Source organism: Echinops telfairi, unplaced genomic scaffold (genome assembly GCF_000313985.2).
Source record: "Echinops telfairi isolate 266 unplaced genomic scaffold, ASM31398v2 ScPeMD7_7469;HRSCAF=8507_0, whole genome shotgun sequence".
Taxonomy (NCBI): Eukaryota; Metazoa; Chordata; class Mammalia; order Afrosoricida; family Tenrecidae; genus Echinops; species Echinops telfairi.
In genome coordinates this window covers 50,508,162-50,524,070 of record NW_022111372.1, presented here as the reverse complement: position 1 = coordinate 50,524,070, position 15,909 = coordinate 50,508,162, and the positions used below count along the sequence as shown (strand labels likewise).

Sequence of the window (15,909 nt, the reverse complement as noted above, 5' to 3'; positions counted from 1 at the left end):
GGCTAGGTCTCCCTTTCTCCCTCCCTCCCTTGGGCTCTGAGAGCCAATCCAGAAGGCAGCCCAGTAGCCCATGTGAGGCTAGGGCAGCCAGAGCTTGGGCACTGATCCCAGGAAGGTGGTACCCTCAGCTGTGCCCACACCGTCCTGGGGGCGAGGGCTGCTCCAGATGTGGGGTCCACAGGCCCTTGTTCCATCAAGTGACCTTGAGGTTTTTATGCAAATCGCATGTCCCTGTCAGTGGAACAGATTGAAGACCCTACCCCTGCAGGTAGGGGGAGGAGAGCCCGGGGCTGAATGCCCCACATCATGCCTGCTGAGGCTGGCAGTCCTCCGTCACAGGGTTCACCCTCTCGCACACCCCACGATCACAGAGCCCTGTGCTGGAGCGGGGTGGGCTCCTACATTGGAAAGAGAGGTCCTGCCCACAGCCTTGTGCAAACAGGAGGGCAGGGTTCAACTGGCCCTAGATGTGGGTGTGCCCTGGGTGGGGAGAGACCTTCCAGAGCAGACCACTCGCCCAGGATCACTAGCAGGGGGGAGGAGCTAGTCTCCCAGTTCCTCCCCTGGATGCCCAGAGGTCCCCTTCATTTCTGGGTTGGGCTGGTGGGGGGGAGTCACCTCAACCCTGAGGGGGAGGAAATGCTGCCTGGCCAGCACCTGGTTGGTGGGTGTGGGGTGTGTTAGTCTGGGTACTTTGGAGAAACAAAATACAGCAACTCATGTATAAGAGAGTTTTATGTAAAGAAAGTGTGCATCATGAAAACATCCCAACCCAATGCCGCCCAAGCCCACAAGTCCAACATTAACCCATTAACCCAACACCAGTCCACAAAGTCCTCCACCTCACAAAACAGAGGCAATGATGCCGACTGCAGGAGGAAAGCTGAGTCAGTGAACGAGTAAGCATCTCAGCACTAGCAGGGGTCTCCACACGGCTGCTTCAGCACCCAGGGCTGCATCGGGATAGGTCCACGTGGCTTCTCCTTGGGGATGTCTTGTAGGAAGTCAATCTTGCAAGCTGAAACAGGGAACTGCTAAGGCAGCTGGTGCAACCATCACAAAGCAAGAGACCCGAGAACTAGAAAAGCGAGGCTCACCACCCATTTGTCCCTCCGCCTTTCAATTAGCCCCACATGTGATTATTGGCCAGGTTGGCACAATTAACTAACTCAGGGGACAGAGCAAAGCTAGGGTTACTCACTCCACCCCACCACCACCCTCCCAAGGGCCCTGTTGAGAGCAGATGGGCCATACTGCTAGGGGGGTTTACCTCCACCAGTGCCTAAAAGCCAATTACCTGTGTAATTAGCAACAAATGACTTGTGGGCTGGTTGTGGTTTTCAGTCAAACCTCAGGCTCTCAAACTGATCTTCTCTGCTCTCACCCACATGTGCATGCATGCCCCCACCCCCGCCTCTTCCACCACCCCTCTCCTGTCACGGTGCTCCCCAGCACTCCTCCAAGGGCCCCTCACATTCACTTGGTGTTTAGCAACTGTACCAGACAGACCCTGCCCCACCCAGCTGCTCCCCAGGCTGTGGGCCCTCTCCACTGCCCTCCAGCCTGCCTGGGCTGAGTGCCCCTCCGCAGACACTACACCCAAAAAACCAAACTGGCTGGCCCTTTGCTTCCAGTGAGTGACACCCTGTGCATATAGAAGACCTGTGCTGCACAGGGTTCCCACTGGCCTTTAGGGAATGTTGCCAGGCCTTTCCTCTGAGGCACCCCTGGGTGGATCTGAACTTGAGCCATCAAGTGTTGGTTAGTAGTCAATTGCGTAGCCCTTTGGGCCACCAGGGGCCGTGGGCCTCTACTAGGACAGTCACATGGTAGAATGCCAACATGCACCGGCCACTGATGGAGGGCTTGCTGGGACAGCTGGTATGGCCTCAGTTAAGCCGCCCGCCAGCACCTTCAAAAGTGAGTGTGTCCTGAGGCGGGCATTCAGGAGCCGGGCCTGCTGTCTTCCTATCGGCTTTGCCCAGTTCTGCCAACCGTCCCCCTCCATTGTCCCTGGCCCCAGAAGCCCATTCACCTTCCTCTTTTGCCCCACACAGGTGCCCAGCAGAGTGCCACAGTGGCCAACCCGGTGCCCAACCCAGTGCCCGGCGGCAACCCAGACCTGCTGCCCCACTTCCTGGTGGAGCCCGAGGACGTGTACATTGTCAAGAACAAGCCGGTGCTGCTCCAGTGCAAGGCCACACCCGCCACACAGATCTTCTTCAAGTGCAACGGGGAGTGGGTGCGCCAGGTGGACCACGTGATCGAGCGCAGCACCGACGGGAGCAGTGGTGAGAGGGGCGGCCGAGCTGGGGGGTGGGGGTGGGTGGCAGCTGTGCACCCACCATCCCCTTTAGGGAGATGACGTAGGACAGACGGAAACAGATGGATTATTTAGGAAGAGGAGAGGGGAACAGTGTCCGGGCAAAGGGTGTATCCACAAGCAAGGCCAAGGGCATGAGCCAGGGCACAGATGCCACCTGGCTCCACCCACTGGACTCCAGAGTGATGTCACTGTCCCATGACATGGCCAGAGTGATGGGTGACCCTCGACACCAATGTAGGGGCTGATGGGAGGAGCCCCACCTAGAGACATTGAGGAAAGGAGATCTACTGACAGTGGAGGAAGGGTGCACAGGACGGGGCCAGCCCCTTCCCTGGCCACCCCTCACCCCCCATCGCTGGTCCCGGGCAGTAGGTGGGCATGCAGGCATACAGAGAACCCTCGCTCACAGAAACAGGCCCAGCAGCGGCCAGGCAGGAGCTCACCGCAGCCTCTGCTCCTCACTCATGGATGTGGGGCCTGGGTTGTCTCAGACTCACAGCAACCCGAGGGCAGAGCAGAGTACCCACAGGAGTGCCCAGGCGGCCTTTACAGGAGCACATCTGGAGCCCCTGTTGGCTCAAACCACCCACCTTCTGGCTGGTGCTAAGGCTAGGCTGGGGCTGAGGCTGGGCTGGGCCTGAGGCTAGGCAGAGCAGGGCTGGGCCGGGGCTGAGGCTAGGCAGATCAGGACTGGGCTTGGGCAAGGCTGAGGCTGAGGGTGGGCTGGGGCTGAGGCTGGGCTGAGGCTGAGGCTGGGCCGGGCTGGGGCTGAGCCTGGGCTAAGCTGAGGCTGGCCTGGGAAGGGCTGAGGCTGGGCTGGGAAGGGCTGAGGTTGGGGCTGGGGCTGGGCTCACTGCTTGGGAGAGGTGAGCAGCAAGGACCAGGAAGCTCCTTCCCCTGGGAAAGGCATGAGGGAGAGTGGGTTGACCATGCTGGGCGGGCAGAGGGAAGCCTGGAAGAGGAGCTGGAAGCTCTTACAGCAGTCCAGAGGGGAGCTGAAGAGCCCTGGGTGTAGGCGCATTCAAATGAGTCCACTACACCCACTTCTTAGTTCACAGGTGGGATGGGGTCCCAGGCTCCATCCAGGTTTCCTGGTCTACCAGAAGCCATGCACATACCCCTCTCTGCCCAAATGTCAGCTCAGCTCACAGCCAGGAGCCAAGAGGACAGGCTTTCTCTGCCCCCCTGACCAGCCCTGTACATACCCACTGGCTGCAGCTCCCGTCACTCAGGCCTCCAATGTCAACGAGCACCTAGGGCCTTGGCAGCCCCTGGGTTCCACTGGTTGCCATGGAGTCACTGCTGACCCAGGGAGACTGTGTGTGTGTGAGCCGGGCTTCCAGAAGCAAAGCGGGGCAGGGGCAGGTGGGGGTGCAACTCAGCCTTCCAGCCTGGTTGGCAGTGTGTGTGCTCGCTGGGCGCTGGGTGAGACACGAGGAATAAATATAACCCCAAAGCTCTCCAGGCACATAGGCCAACTCTGCCCATGACCTTCAGGAGGGGGTCAGAGGGAGTCTGTGACTTGTGCAGCAGCGTCACCATCATCTCGCTCCACAGAGATGCTCATGGCCTCCTGCCCATACATGCAGCTCTAGGGCCCAAGGTCAATTAGCACCCATATTGTCCCTGTGGGAGGTGCTGCTACAGATGGTACCCTCCCCTCCTGGGACCTCAGCTCCCTCATGGGCACACTGGGGAAAGGAGAGCCCTTTTGCAGGTTGGTGGAGGGGAAGCTTTACAAGGTCACTCACTTGGAGCCCAGCCCTTGAAGTCTGTCTCTCCCCCCACTCTGGGGCCCAGTGCCACTCTGTAGCATGGGATAGCAGATGCTCAGGGGAGACCTACAGCCAGGGACTGGCCTTCCTGCAGCCTGGAAGGCCTGCTCTGGAACCTTCTGGAAGGCCCCAGGCCAGCGCAGCTCTGCTCCCTGCCTCCAGAATGTACCATTTGCCTTTCCACAAACACCCCTCCCTTTCTGAAAAATTCCTGCCACCACCAGGTCTCGAGTTTGTGGCTTGGCTAAGACCCTTGTCCCTGACCTGAATGAGTGTTCACAGGCCTGGTGGGCTTACTAGGGCCCCAAGAGCCCTATCACCCACCCACATCCACCCCATCTTCCACGCCCCCCCTCCCCACACACAGGCCCACATAGCTTTGCTCTGTGCAAATCCATCTCAACTGGTAGCCACCTTCTGTCTCCTGCCCTGAGCAGCCAACCGCACGTCTGCCGCAAAGGACTCGGCTGAATTTTCATCGATCCGATTGATTTCTCAACCCAAAGCCATTGGGGGCTTTGAGGGGAAGAGGAAGGCTTCCCTTACACACCCACAACAGATCCTGTGGTGGTAGTGCCCACCACACAGAGGCCCAGATCAGAGACCTTGAACCTGACCCCTCTGAGCAGACAGGAGTGGCAGGGATCAGAGAGGTCAATCCACCCCGCCCACCCTCATCCCCCCAGAGGGCCGGGCGCCCCAGAACCTGCAGATGCTGACAGCAAGCTTGCTGCGCTGGCAGGGTCCGCACTTCTGTAAACCTAGCTTCAGGAGTCAGGTCTGGGAAGATAATTTGATGTTAAATTGTTCATTTGCTGGTGATTAGAAGCAGAAAGAAGGTGGGCGCCTGGAGCTCAGCTTGGCCTTGGAGCTCTCAGCCAGCCCTCAACCACCCACTGGCCCCCGTTGGCCCGGAACCCAAGTTTGCCCTCACATCAGGGCCCCCCACTGCACTCTTGCACACCCCTGTCCCTCTGAGACGCTTCCTCTTCCTCCTCACCCCTACCCAAGGCTGGCCAGGCCCGAGACTCTGCTTTCACGAGAGATGCCGCTCAGGGAAGGACAGCCTATGTCCCTACTCGGGGGAGGGGGACACAGGCTTTCCCAAGTGCAGCAGGGGCCCTGCCTGGTGCTGGGACGGGACAGACTTGGCTCTCCTTTCTGGCTGTGGAAGGAGAAGGGGAGGCGGCAGGATAGAAGGGTGGGGTGGGTGCTGTTCTCAAACTGAGCTGCCTGGGTGGGTGCGAGAGAACGGGGGTGGTGGTGGGGGTTTCGTCCTCCTGTCCCCTCAGGGGAGGAGAAGTAACTCATTAGACAGTTCTGATGATCTCTCGAACTTGACAACAGAGATTAAGAGCAGCAAGAGAGAGCAGTGGGCCCATGTCTCCGTCACCGGTTTGACCATGGGATGCCTGACCCAGGGACCCTGTCCTATACTGGGGTCCTCGTGTGGTGCTCTTGGTCCTCACCCCGACCCCAGCCCAGGAATGTGTATACCCAATGCAGGGGAGGAGCAGTGGGGAGCCAGGCAGGGCCCAGCGAGTGACCTCAACCCAGTGACACCTCATCTCCTGTGAGGACTGGACGGAGGTGGGGACAGGACTGCATGATGGACGAACTGGGCCCAATGGGAGAGCAAAGACTCGAGAGGAAGGGTCCAGGAAGGGGCCAAGGAAAGACGTGGTGGAGAAATTAGGGAGAGAGTCTAGTCCCCCAGCACGGCTCAGCTGGGCCTGCTCAGCCCGTGCTGCAACCCTAATTGAATTTCTCTGTTAACAATGGAAACACATTGGCAGCCCGGCCTCTCTTCCCTCTTTCTGATAAGCCAGTGGCCCGAGGGAAATTGGGGTCAGGAGGAGGAGGAATTGGAAACAAACAGTCTTTTCTCACTCCTGGGGACACTGGCTTTGGCTGCCTGCCAGGGGGCTGGAGGACTGGCCGTTGCCTTCCTGGTTCCTGGGGGCCTGCATCCGCCCAGCACGCCACTACCTCTGGGTCAGGTATAGCAGCCTCTAGGAGGCAAGGTCTGAGGCTCCTCCCAGGCCATCAATAGCTTCTCCCACCCCTCACCCTCTTCTCCTTCACTGGGCACCCCACCCTGGGTAACTGCAGGTGCCCTGAGCACCCTGAAGTCAGATAGCCCTGGATGCACACAGAAAGCGTGCCACTCGGCTCTGGGCCTCACTTTCCTCATCCACAGAGTGGGAGCAACACCCACCCAAGCCGTGGGTTAAATAAGATAACCAGCCTCCCTGATTCCCCGGGGTCTGTCATTATATTCCATTATCACTGTAATTAGAGTGCTGATGGCTGTGATTATATTATTACATGTCAGTAGCTACCTGCTAACCCCTGGGGGGTGAGAGCTGCCAGATCCTTTCTCACCCTTTCTTCACCCACAGAGCCCCAGAGCTCAGCCCAGCTGCTCCCCACACCCCCAAAGGCTCCCCAATGTCCTTGGAGTCTGGACCCTGTGGCCCAAAGCTCTTCTTGTGCAATGTGTCTGAAACAACCATGCAAAGCCCTATTATATTCTATGGGACTGTAGGAAGCCAACTTCTGGTTTAATAAATAGTGGAAGGTCCCAGAAGCTCCTGAGCACCCCTGTCCCCCCACAATTTCCTCTGGAGTCCGGGGAGTGGCTGCAGTGCATGGTCCCACACCCGGGCAGCGGGCCTGGGAGAGGCTGTGTGGTCACCCTGTGCTCTCCACAGGGCTGCCAGCTATGGAGGTACGCATCAACGTGTCGCGGCAGCAGGTGGAGAAGGTGTTTGGGCTGGAGGAGTATTGGTGCCAGTGCGTGGCCTGGAGCTCCTCGGGCACCACCAAGAGCCAGAAGGCCTACATCCGTATCGCCTGTGAGTCTCCCGGGGCTGGAAGAGAGGGTCCCTGCTGCCCTGCTGGGCCTCGGCACTTGCGCCTGGTTGACCGGGCTGGGCAGGCGCTGAAGCACTGGGACAGGGCCCCTCTGGTTACCCTCCGCAGACCTGCGCAAGAACTTTGAGCAGGAGCCGCTGGCCAAGGAGATATCCCTGGAGCAGGGCATCGTGCTGCCATGCCGCCCACCCGAGGGCATCCCCCCAGCCCAGGTGAGATCAGCCAGGGCCCACTCCACAGGGGGCGATCTCACCTGTCTGTCCCCTGCCATCCGCACTTGCGGGCGCGCAGCAACCTGGCTCCCTCACCCAGGTGGAGTGGCTCCGGAACGAGGATCTGGTGGACCCGGCACTGGACCCCAACGTGTACATCACCCGGGAGCACAGCCTGGTGGTGCGGCAGGCCCGCCTGGCCGACACGGGCAACTACACCTGTGTGGCCAAGAACATCGTGGCACGCCGCCGCAGCGCCTCTGCTGCCGTCATCGTCTACGGTGAGTGGGCCTGTGCACAGGGCGCCCCGACGGGGCGGAAAGAGGGCCATGTGCGGGCTTGACTGGCGCGCCGGTGCCGGGGCTGGCTGGGCTGTGGGGCCCAGGAGCATGCTGGTCAGTGGATGAGCAGGAAATCTCTTGAATCTCTACACCGTTGGTCCTGTGGGTAGGGGCCTTGTACAGAGGGAGCATGAGGGGACAGGACCGTAGTCTAGAAAAGATGGCAGACCACATCCTGTCCCCAAAGGTGGGAGGTAGAGTTGAGGGGTTCAGGGTACCCCACCAAGTGCAGGCAGAGGAAGGGTCATCCCTGAAAGGCTGAGCTGGCAGAGCAGTCCATTCGCCCTGAGTGCCCACAGTCCTGAAAGGAGGGAGGATGACCGAGTGGATTCTGCCACCCCCTGGGAGCCAGCACTCCCCAGAGTGACCTCCTCTCCCAGACCAGCCTCAGCCTGCTAGGCCCCGCTCCCACACTCCAGGCCTTGCCCCAGACACACTCCAGGCCCCACGCCCCAGGCCAGCAGGAAGCCCCTACTCCCTGACCCCAGTCCCTCTCTGTCCGGCCAGTGAACGGTGGGTGGTCGACGTGGACCGAGTGGTCCCTCTGCAGCGCCAGCTGTGGGCGCGGCTGGCAGAAACGGAGCCGGAGCTGCACCAACCCGGCACCTCTCAACGGGGGCGCCTTCTGTGAGGGGCAGAATGTCCAGAAAACAGCCTGCGCCACTCTGTGCCCAGGTACCAGCGGCTGCCGCCCCGCATCGCTCTCACCACGCCATCTCCGTGCCCGGCTCCATCTCGCCACCAGCTGCCCACCCATGGCTCCATCCCACCCGCCCGCACTCAGAGCCAGACCATCCAGGGCCGAGACCCGGCCCATCCTGTGGCAGAGTCCGGGCTCGGTCCGCAGTGCTGGAGTGCCACGCAGAGATGAGGTGGGGCTGCAGGTGGAGGGTAGAGTCAGGAGATGGCATGGGGTAAGGCAGGGCTCAGCCTGGGGCAGCTGCAAGGTCCCACCTGGGCTCACAAGAGTCATCTGGGACCCAAGAGCTTAGCCACCCAGGGCCAGGCAGCCTCCCTGGCGTGTGCAGAGCAAGCAGTCCTGGCGTCATCCGTGCCTCCCTCCTCATTAGCATGCATCATCAGGCCCACAGGACACACGAGCCCAGTGCACACAGGGGGGCCTAGGTCTGGCTTTGCACCCCAGGGCCCAGCCAGCCAGTCCTGCCTGCTCCAGACACCCAGCAGGGTCACAGCACAGACCGCCCAGGTTGGTCCTTGTAGCTGATGGGCCTCTCCCTCTGTTCCCATCTGTCTCCTGTGCAGTGGATGGCAACTGGAGCCCATGGAGCAAGTGGTCAGCCTGCGGACTGGACTGCACACACTGGCGGAGCCGAGAGTGTGCTGACCCCGTGCCCCGAAATGGAGGCGAGGAGTGCCCAGGTGCTGACCTGGACACCCGCAACTGTACCAGTGACCTGTGTGTGCACAGTGAGTCCTCCCGCCCCTTGAGGCCTGTCCACCTTGAACAGTGTGGCCCTTGCCCCTGGGGCCCCCAAACTCTACCCCATTCTGGACAAATCGTAGCTACAGGTCATTCCCTGGCCAAGGCTGCATCTCCCTTTCAAACCACAAGGCCCTCAGGGACCCCTTCATCCCTGAGACACCCACATAGATGCCCATACACATGCCCTGATACTTCCTGCTGCCCACCCACCTCTCCTGAGAAATGCCTACAATGGAGCCCTGACTCATACACCCCCATCTGCACACATGTACTCAACATCCCCCCCAGCCTGCACCTTCATCCCCACCACCCCCAAAACACCAAAAAGTTCTTTGGGGGTGAACAGGCATGTGGGGCCTGTTAATTACAAGGCCATCACTAACAATTAAAGATCTCAGTTGGACTTTTTCCTCTAGAACACACCCTCCCCCATTCTTTCAATTAAAAACCTAATTATCTGTGTCAATTCCTTTCTGATGGACATTTCTTCCTTTATGCAAAACTCGTCTAAAAATCAATATCACTCCCTCTGAGCAGTCAATCACCTCCTCCCCTCCCTGCCCAGGACCTGGGACAGGGGACAAGAAGAAGGACCGCCACTGCCCCCACCCCACCCCACCCCCACACACACACCTGCTCCTGGCCCTGTGACCTACCAGGCAGCAGACAGATGGGACTGCCCAAGAGGGGGTGACGAGTTGGTGACCTGGAGAAGGAGCTCCCCACCTCTCCTGGAGCCAACCTCAACCTGGACCCCAAGCCCTCGCGAGGCTGTGGTCTGCTCAGAAGCACACAGGAAAGAGGGCAGGAGCAGCCAAAGACCTGGCTCTATGTATTCTCCCGCCGTGCCCCAAGTCACCTTATCTAGCCAGTGTCCCTTGCCCAGAGATGGCTTACTCCCCAGAAGTGTTGACCCCTCCCTCCATGGGTGCAGACCCTTCCTTCCCAACTTCCTTCAGCTGGGCAGTGAGCCCTGCGACCCACCCCTCCCGTGGGCTCCTGTCTCCTGCAGCTGCCTCCGGCCCCGAGGACGTGGCCCTCTATGTGGGCCTCATCGCGGTGGCCGTGTGCCTGGTGCTGCTGCTGCTGGTCCTCATCCTGGTGTACTGCCGCAAGAAGGAGGGGCTGGACTCCGACGTGGCCGACTCATCCATCCTCACCTCGGGCTTCCAGCCCGTTAGCATCAAGCCCAGCAAAGCAGGTGCGGCCCGTCCGCCCCCGGCACCCCCTCAGCAGGCTCCCAGCCAGGGACCGTGCCAGGAGGGGAGGTGTTCAGGGCTCCTCCCCTGACTGTGTCCTGGTGTTGCAGACAACCCCCATCTGCTCACCATCCAGCCTGACCTCAGCACCACCACCACCACCTACCAAGGCAGCCTGTGTCCACGGCAGGACGGGCCTAGCCCCAAGTTCCAGCTCTCCAATGGGCACCTACTCAGCCCTCTGGGCGGGGGCCGCCACACACTGCGCCACAGCTCACCCACCTCGGACGCTGAGGACTTTGTCTCACGCCTCTCCACCCAGAACTACTTCCGCTCCCTGCCCCGCGGCACCAGCAACATGGCCTACGGGACCTTCAACTTCCTCGGGGGCCGGCTGATGATTCCCAATACAGGTAGGAGAGCTCCAGAGGGCCTCTACCTCCCAGCCCCAAGTCCTCCACACCCCTCAGGCTCCTCGTCACCCCAGGAGCTGAGCCAAGGCCAAGATCAGCAAAAGAAGGGGTGGGGTTAGAACTGGGGAGTGGCTGACATGGTGCTGGCCCCTTTTGTGGCCTGTGGGGCAAGAAGCACCGTCCACTGGTATACTGACAATCAGTCTTTGTACTGGCTCTGTGCTGGACTCTGGGGCACACGTACTCCCAGAAGGCTGGCAGGGACCAGGTACGGGTGTCTGTGGGGGTGTTCTTTCCACAAGCACGTGGAAACTGTGCCCAAGTGCTCAAGATACTGTGTGGGTGAATCCACAACCCAGCGAGGGCTCATCTGGAACGTTCGCCCCTCCTCCCCCGGCCCCCCCGCACCGCTTGTGCGGCTGGTCACTCCTGCCCTGAAAGTCTCCAGCCCCTCAGATTCCGTGGCCTTTCCAAATGCTCCTGGTACCTGCTCCCTAAATGCAGGCATTCCGCAGAGCTTCCCTCCTGGCACCCACCTTCCCAGCAACCTCCCCAGCACAAAGGGCTTAACCCCCCTGCTCCTCCATGCCTGCTGGACAACTCCATCTGCCCCCCTCACATCTCAATTCCTCCTACCTAAAACAAAACTGTCTCCCACGCTTCCCCGGAACATGTTCCCCAGGGAGTTCCAGCTCAGCCCTACTCAGTCTAGTTGCTCAGGCCAGAAACTCAGGGTCACCTTGACCCCCTGCTCCTCCTCAGTTGCCCACTTGCCCCTTGCACTGGCTTCAGTCAGATGCCAAGCTCCGTCCTCCTTTCTCGTCAACAGCCCCTGCCACGATGCTACTCCCTCCCTCCCTCAGCTCACCCTCCCTACCTCCAGCCCAGTCCACATCCCTCCCAATGTCCAGGTCATGGGAGCTAGAGCTGGCGATGCCCCTCTCCTGCCCAAGTCAGCCCCAGGGCCTGTCCCCTCCACTGCTGCAGCCTCTTCCTCAGATGCATGAACTGTTATTTTAAAATAATTTTTTAAAGCCCTGTTAGGTTTATAGAGAAGGCACACAGAAAGGACAGCTACTCCTTCCCCCTCACACCCACGTAATACCATTCTCTCCTTGCGTCCCCAGGCACACCTGGGAAGCTGAGGGACCGGTATTATTCGCTAAAGGTCCTAGTTCACATTAGGGGTCCTCAGCGTGTTGTACAGGCTCGTGAGCTTTGACAAAAGCAGCACATCCCATGTTTGCTGGGACAGTTATCCTTCGGAACTGGTCACTGCCCTACAAAGGCCCTGTGCTCCACCTGTTCTCCCCCACCCCACCCACCCCCCACCACCCCCAGATCTTGCTTTCTCTGTCGTTTTGCCCTCCTCTGCATACACAGCCAGGACTAGCGCAGCCCTATCACACTGTGAGCCACAGTAGGTGCACTACGTCCCCCCAGCAGTGGCTGGGAGCTCTCCAGCCACCCCCAGTGCCCTTCACTGCTGGAAGCTGGACTCTGCCCCCACTGGGCTGAGAGCTTCCTGGAATGTCATCCACTGACTTCCAGAGCATCCCCATTAGTATTCCCAGGTTGCCCCGCCACTCCCCCCCATAACTTGGGCACAAATGTCTGGGATCAGCACCAAGTGACACTGGGACCAGGAGGCAGTGGGAGCAAACGAGGAGACTGTGGATCGGTAGTTGCTTCTCCTGGCTGTTTCCCAGCACCTCAGGGTGTTCCAACCCCACCCTCCTGCAGGGATTTCTGTTCGGGTGCTGTGGGGCTGGGAGGAGTACAGCCATAGGATGTCTCTCTTCCCAAATCCTGAGCTTCCCCCGCAGGCCGTTCCTGACATGGGTGATCCCTCTCTGTGTTGGCTTCCCAGGGCTGCCCTCCCAGAGGACCACACAGCAGGGGCTTCTGGGAACAGGGTTGCCTATATCCTGGCTGTGGAGCTGAAGTGGGAGTGCAGGGAGTCAGCCGGCTGGGCCCTCTCTGAAGGCACCAGGATGCACTTGTCCAGCCTCTGCTTATGGTCTTGGGAGCTCTTGGGGGCTTCCATCTGCTGCCTGACTCCATCTCTCTCGGCGCCCATCTTACGCGGCGTTTTCCCTCCCATCTTCCCTGGGTCTCCATATCTCTTCTCCTTGTGGGTCAGTACACCAGTCATGTGGGCTCAGGACTGACCCTACTCCAGAGTGGCCTCACGTTCATTTAATGGATAGCATTCAGAGGTGTTCTTTCCAAACAAAGCCGTCACAGGCACACGGGGCTGGGGCTTCAGCAATATCTTTCTGGGAGATGCATATCATTGTCCTAAAAGGGGAAGGCAGTCGGGGGCAGGACCACCCCCGGGATAGCACCCTAGCCCCGTCCTTCCTGCGTCTGACTCACTGCCTGTTGCCTGGAATAGCTCCTCCTGAGTGCATGCGTGCTGATGTGGCTCTGCACCCGGCTGAGAGAGGAACCTGCGTGAAGCAGGGGACCCGAAACGGCTCCCAGGCTAGGGAGGGCTCCCCAACGGAAAAGTGCTGTCCCCGCCCATCCTCACTGCGGGGAACTGGCTGCCCAGTGCCTGGCGGGAGACAGAGCCTCACAGTGTCAGGGAGCTCCCAGAGGTGGCTGCCCACAGGGAAGAGGCCCCCCAGCAGGGAGACCCTGGTCTGGAATGACCACGAAGTCAATATGGGCCACAGGGGGAGGCAGCTGAGGCCTGACAGATTGGCCTTACATGCCAGGCCAGAGAACTAAGCAGGTCACACCCAGGGAACTTCTGGGTGACATCAGAGGTGGGTACAGCACACATGGTACCCCTCCTACCAGAATTTTTTGAAGCTTCAGCTAACTAGGTGTGCTCAGCCATTCTCAGGGTCCCTGTGACCCAGCACCATGCCTGCCAGTGGGAGCTGTTCCATCCATGTGGGCAGGTTGAGGCTCCTGTCCCCAGGGCAGGCTGGCATGGACGACCCTCCCCATGAGTGGGTGGAGGAGCCCTACCTCTGCAGCAGGTAAGCTCTGGTGGTCCCATCTTGTTGCAGGGATCAGCCTCCTCATCCCCCCAGATGCCATACCCCGCGGGAAGATCTACGAGATCTACCTCACGCTGCACAAGCCCGAGGATGTGAGGTGTGGGCACGGGCTGTGCTGCTCGGGGTGGGAGGTGGGGGGTTCCTGGGGTCCTGCCTTTTTTTTTTTTTTTACCTTCTTCCCTTCCATCACCATCACGCCCCCTCCCACCACTGCTGCTGCCTGGCCTGGCCTCAAGGAGGTGGGGGAAAGAGGTCCACCTCAGACCCACCCAGCCTGCTCCTGCCACGGCCCACTGACGCCTCTCCCTTCCGGCCCCCGTTTCCCCACTTGAGGTTGCCCCTAGCCGGCTGTCAGACCCTGCTGAGTCCCATCGTTAGCTGCGGCCCCCCCGGAGTCCTGCTCACTCGGCCTGTCATCCTGGCCATGGACCACTGCGGGGAGCCCAGCCCAGAGAGCTGGAGCCTGCGCCTCAAAAAGCAGTCATGCGAGGGCAGCTGGGAGGTGAGCCAAAGGGAGTCCCCAAGTTCGCCCGCCATCCCCAGCACTGGTCTCCAGGTAGAGAGGCCCCGTGCCTGTGGCTGGGGCTCTCCGCCACTTGGCGTGGTGGTCTGGGGTGGGGGATAGGGTGGGGGTGGCCGGCGCGCTGACTACCAGGGCCACCGGCAGGACGTGCTGCACCTGGGCGAGGAGGCGCCCTTGCACCTCTACTACTGCCAACTGGAGGCCGGGGCCTGCTACGTCTTCACTGAGCAGCTGGGCCGCTTCGCCCTGGTGGGAGAAGCCCTCAGCGTGGCCGCAGCCAAGCGCCTCAGACTACTCCTGTTCGCGCCCATGGCGTGCACTTCTCTCGAGTACAACATCCGGGTCTATTGCCTGAATGACACCCATGAGGCCCTCAAGGTACTGCTACCACTCTGGCCCTGCCACTGGAGGCCTTGTGGGCCACCCCAGGTGCCTGGGCAGGGGCCTTCTTGCAAAGGTGGGTGAAAGGTGCAGGGCCCCCTGGGGCCACGCTGACCAGCCTGGGCTCTGCAGGAGGTGGTACAGCTGGAAAAGCAGATGGGCGGCCAGCTGATCCAGGAGCCCCGGGTCCTGCACTTTAAGGACAGCTACCACAGCCTGCGCCTGTCCATCCACGACGTGCCCAGTTCCCTGTGGAAGAGCAAGCTGCTCGTCAGCTATCAGGTAAGGGCCAAGCCTGCAAGCCAGCCCTCAGGCTGCCTGGCAGTACACCTGACAAGGGATCCCCACCCTTTCTGGCCTGCCCTGCAGGAGATCCCCTTTTACCACATCTGGAATGGCACACAGCAGTACCTGCACTGCACCTTCACCTTGGAGCGCGTCAGCCCCAGCACCAGTGACTTGGCTTGCAAGGTGTGGGTGTGGCAGGTAGAGGGCGATGGGCAGAGCTTCAACATCAACTTCAACATCACCAAGGTGAGCAGGAGGTTGTGGGGGGGAGGGGGCTTCACACCACCCCAGGATGCTGCACATTGAGGGCCTGCCCTGCCTATCTCTGCTCCCAGGACACCCTCTCCAGGGGAGCCCTGGGAAGCTACTCCGATGCAAGTACAAACAGATGAGGTCAGGCTCAGAAGGGCAGTTGGACAGGACAGGGAACTCGGAGTGAGGGAGCAGGAGACAGCACCTGCCCAGGGCCAAGAGGATGAGCAGGAGTGTGGCAGGCCAGTCAGGTTGCCAGGGGCAGGCAAGAGGGGTGGCTACTGTTGTGTGACTTTGGGCAGGCCGCTGCTCCTCTGAGTTCCAGGGAGCCAGGGGTACCTGGGCCACCTCAGGGCTCCGGAAGTGCTCTTGTCAGGGATGCCCGACCGGAAGTATAGTTCCAACAGGCCCTCCCCGCTTCCTCCCCCAGGACACAAGGTTTGCTGAGCTGCTGGCTCTGGAGAGTGAAGGGGGGGTCCCAGCCCTGGTGGGCCCCAGTGCCTTCAAGATCCCCTTCCTCATTCGGCAGAAGATCATTAGCAGCCTAGACCCACCCTGCAGCCGGGGTGCAGACTGGCGCACTCTGGCCCAGAAACTCCACCTGGACAGGTGGGTGGGGTTTGTCAGGTTAAGGCATGGGCTGCAAGGGCAGGCTGCAGTCCAGCTGGAGGGGGATAGGAGGAGACGCCTCCTGCCCAGACCCTGTGGGTCCTGAGCCATGTCCACCTGCAGCCCCTTGTGCTTGGCAGAGAGAAGTCCTGGCCTGACTAGTCATGTGGGCTCAGGACTGACCCTACTCCAGAGTGGCCTCACGTTCATTTAATGGATAGCATTCAGAGGTGTTCTTTCCAAACAAAGCCGTCA

At 60.5% G+C, this 15,909-nt stretch overlaps 1 protein-coding gene across 1 annotated transcript in view; it reads left to right on the top strand.

Annotated features, from left to right (window-relative positions):
- Nucleotides 1-1,883: 1,883 nt before the first annotated feature.
- UNC5A (unc-5 netrin receptor A) overlaps nt 1,884-15,909 on the top strand; it is a 15,331-nt gene continuing 1,305 nt past the window's right edge. The window contains exons 1-15 of the mRNA XM_045284688.1: nt 1,884-1,920; nt 2,058-2,291; nt 6,816-6,959; nt 7,087-7,190; nt 7,291-7,471; nt 8,039-8,206; nt 8,795-8,959; nt 9,988-10,176; nt 10,285-10,587; nt 13,611-13,698; nt 13,935-14,103; nt 14,269-14,502; nt 14,638-14,787; nt 14,875-15,039; nt 15,476-15,654. Coding sequence (XP_045140623.1) covers nt 1,884-1,920; nt 2,058-2,291; nt 6,816-6,959; nt 7,087-7,190; nt 7,291-7,471; nt 8,039-8,206; nt 8,795-8,959; nt 9,988-10,176; nt 10,285-10,587; nt 13,611-13,698; nt 13,935-14,103; nt 14,269-14,502; nt 14,638-14,787; nt 14,875-15,039; nt 15,476-15,654 — 2,510 coding nt within the window. The remainder of the gene's footprint in view (nt 1,921-2,057; nt 2,292-6,815; nt 6,960-7,086; nt 7,191-7,290; nt 7,472-8,038; nt 8,207-8,794; nt 8,960-9,987; nt 10,177-10,284; nt 10,588-13,610; nt 13,699-13,934; nt 14,104-14,268; nt 14,503-14,637; nt 14,788-14,874; nt 15,040-15,475; nt 15,655-15,909) is intronic.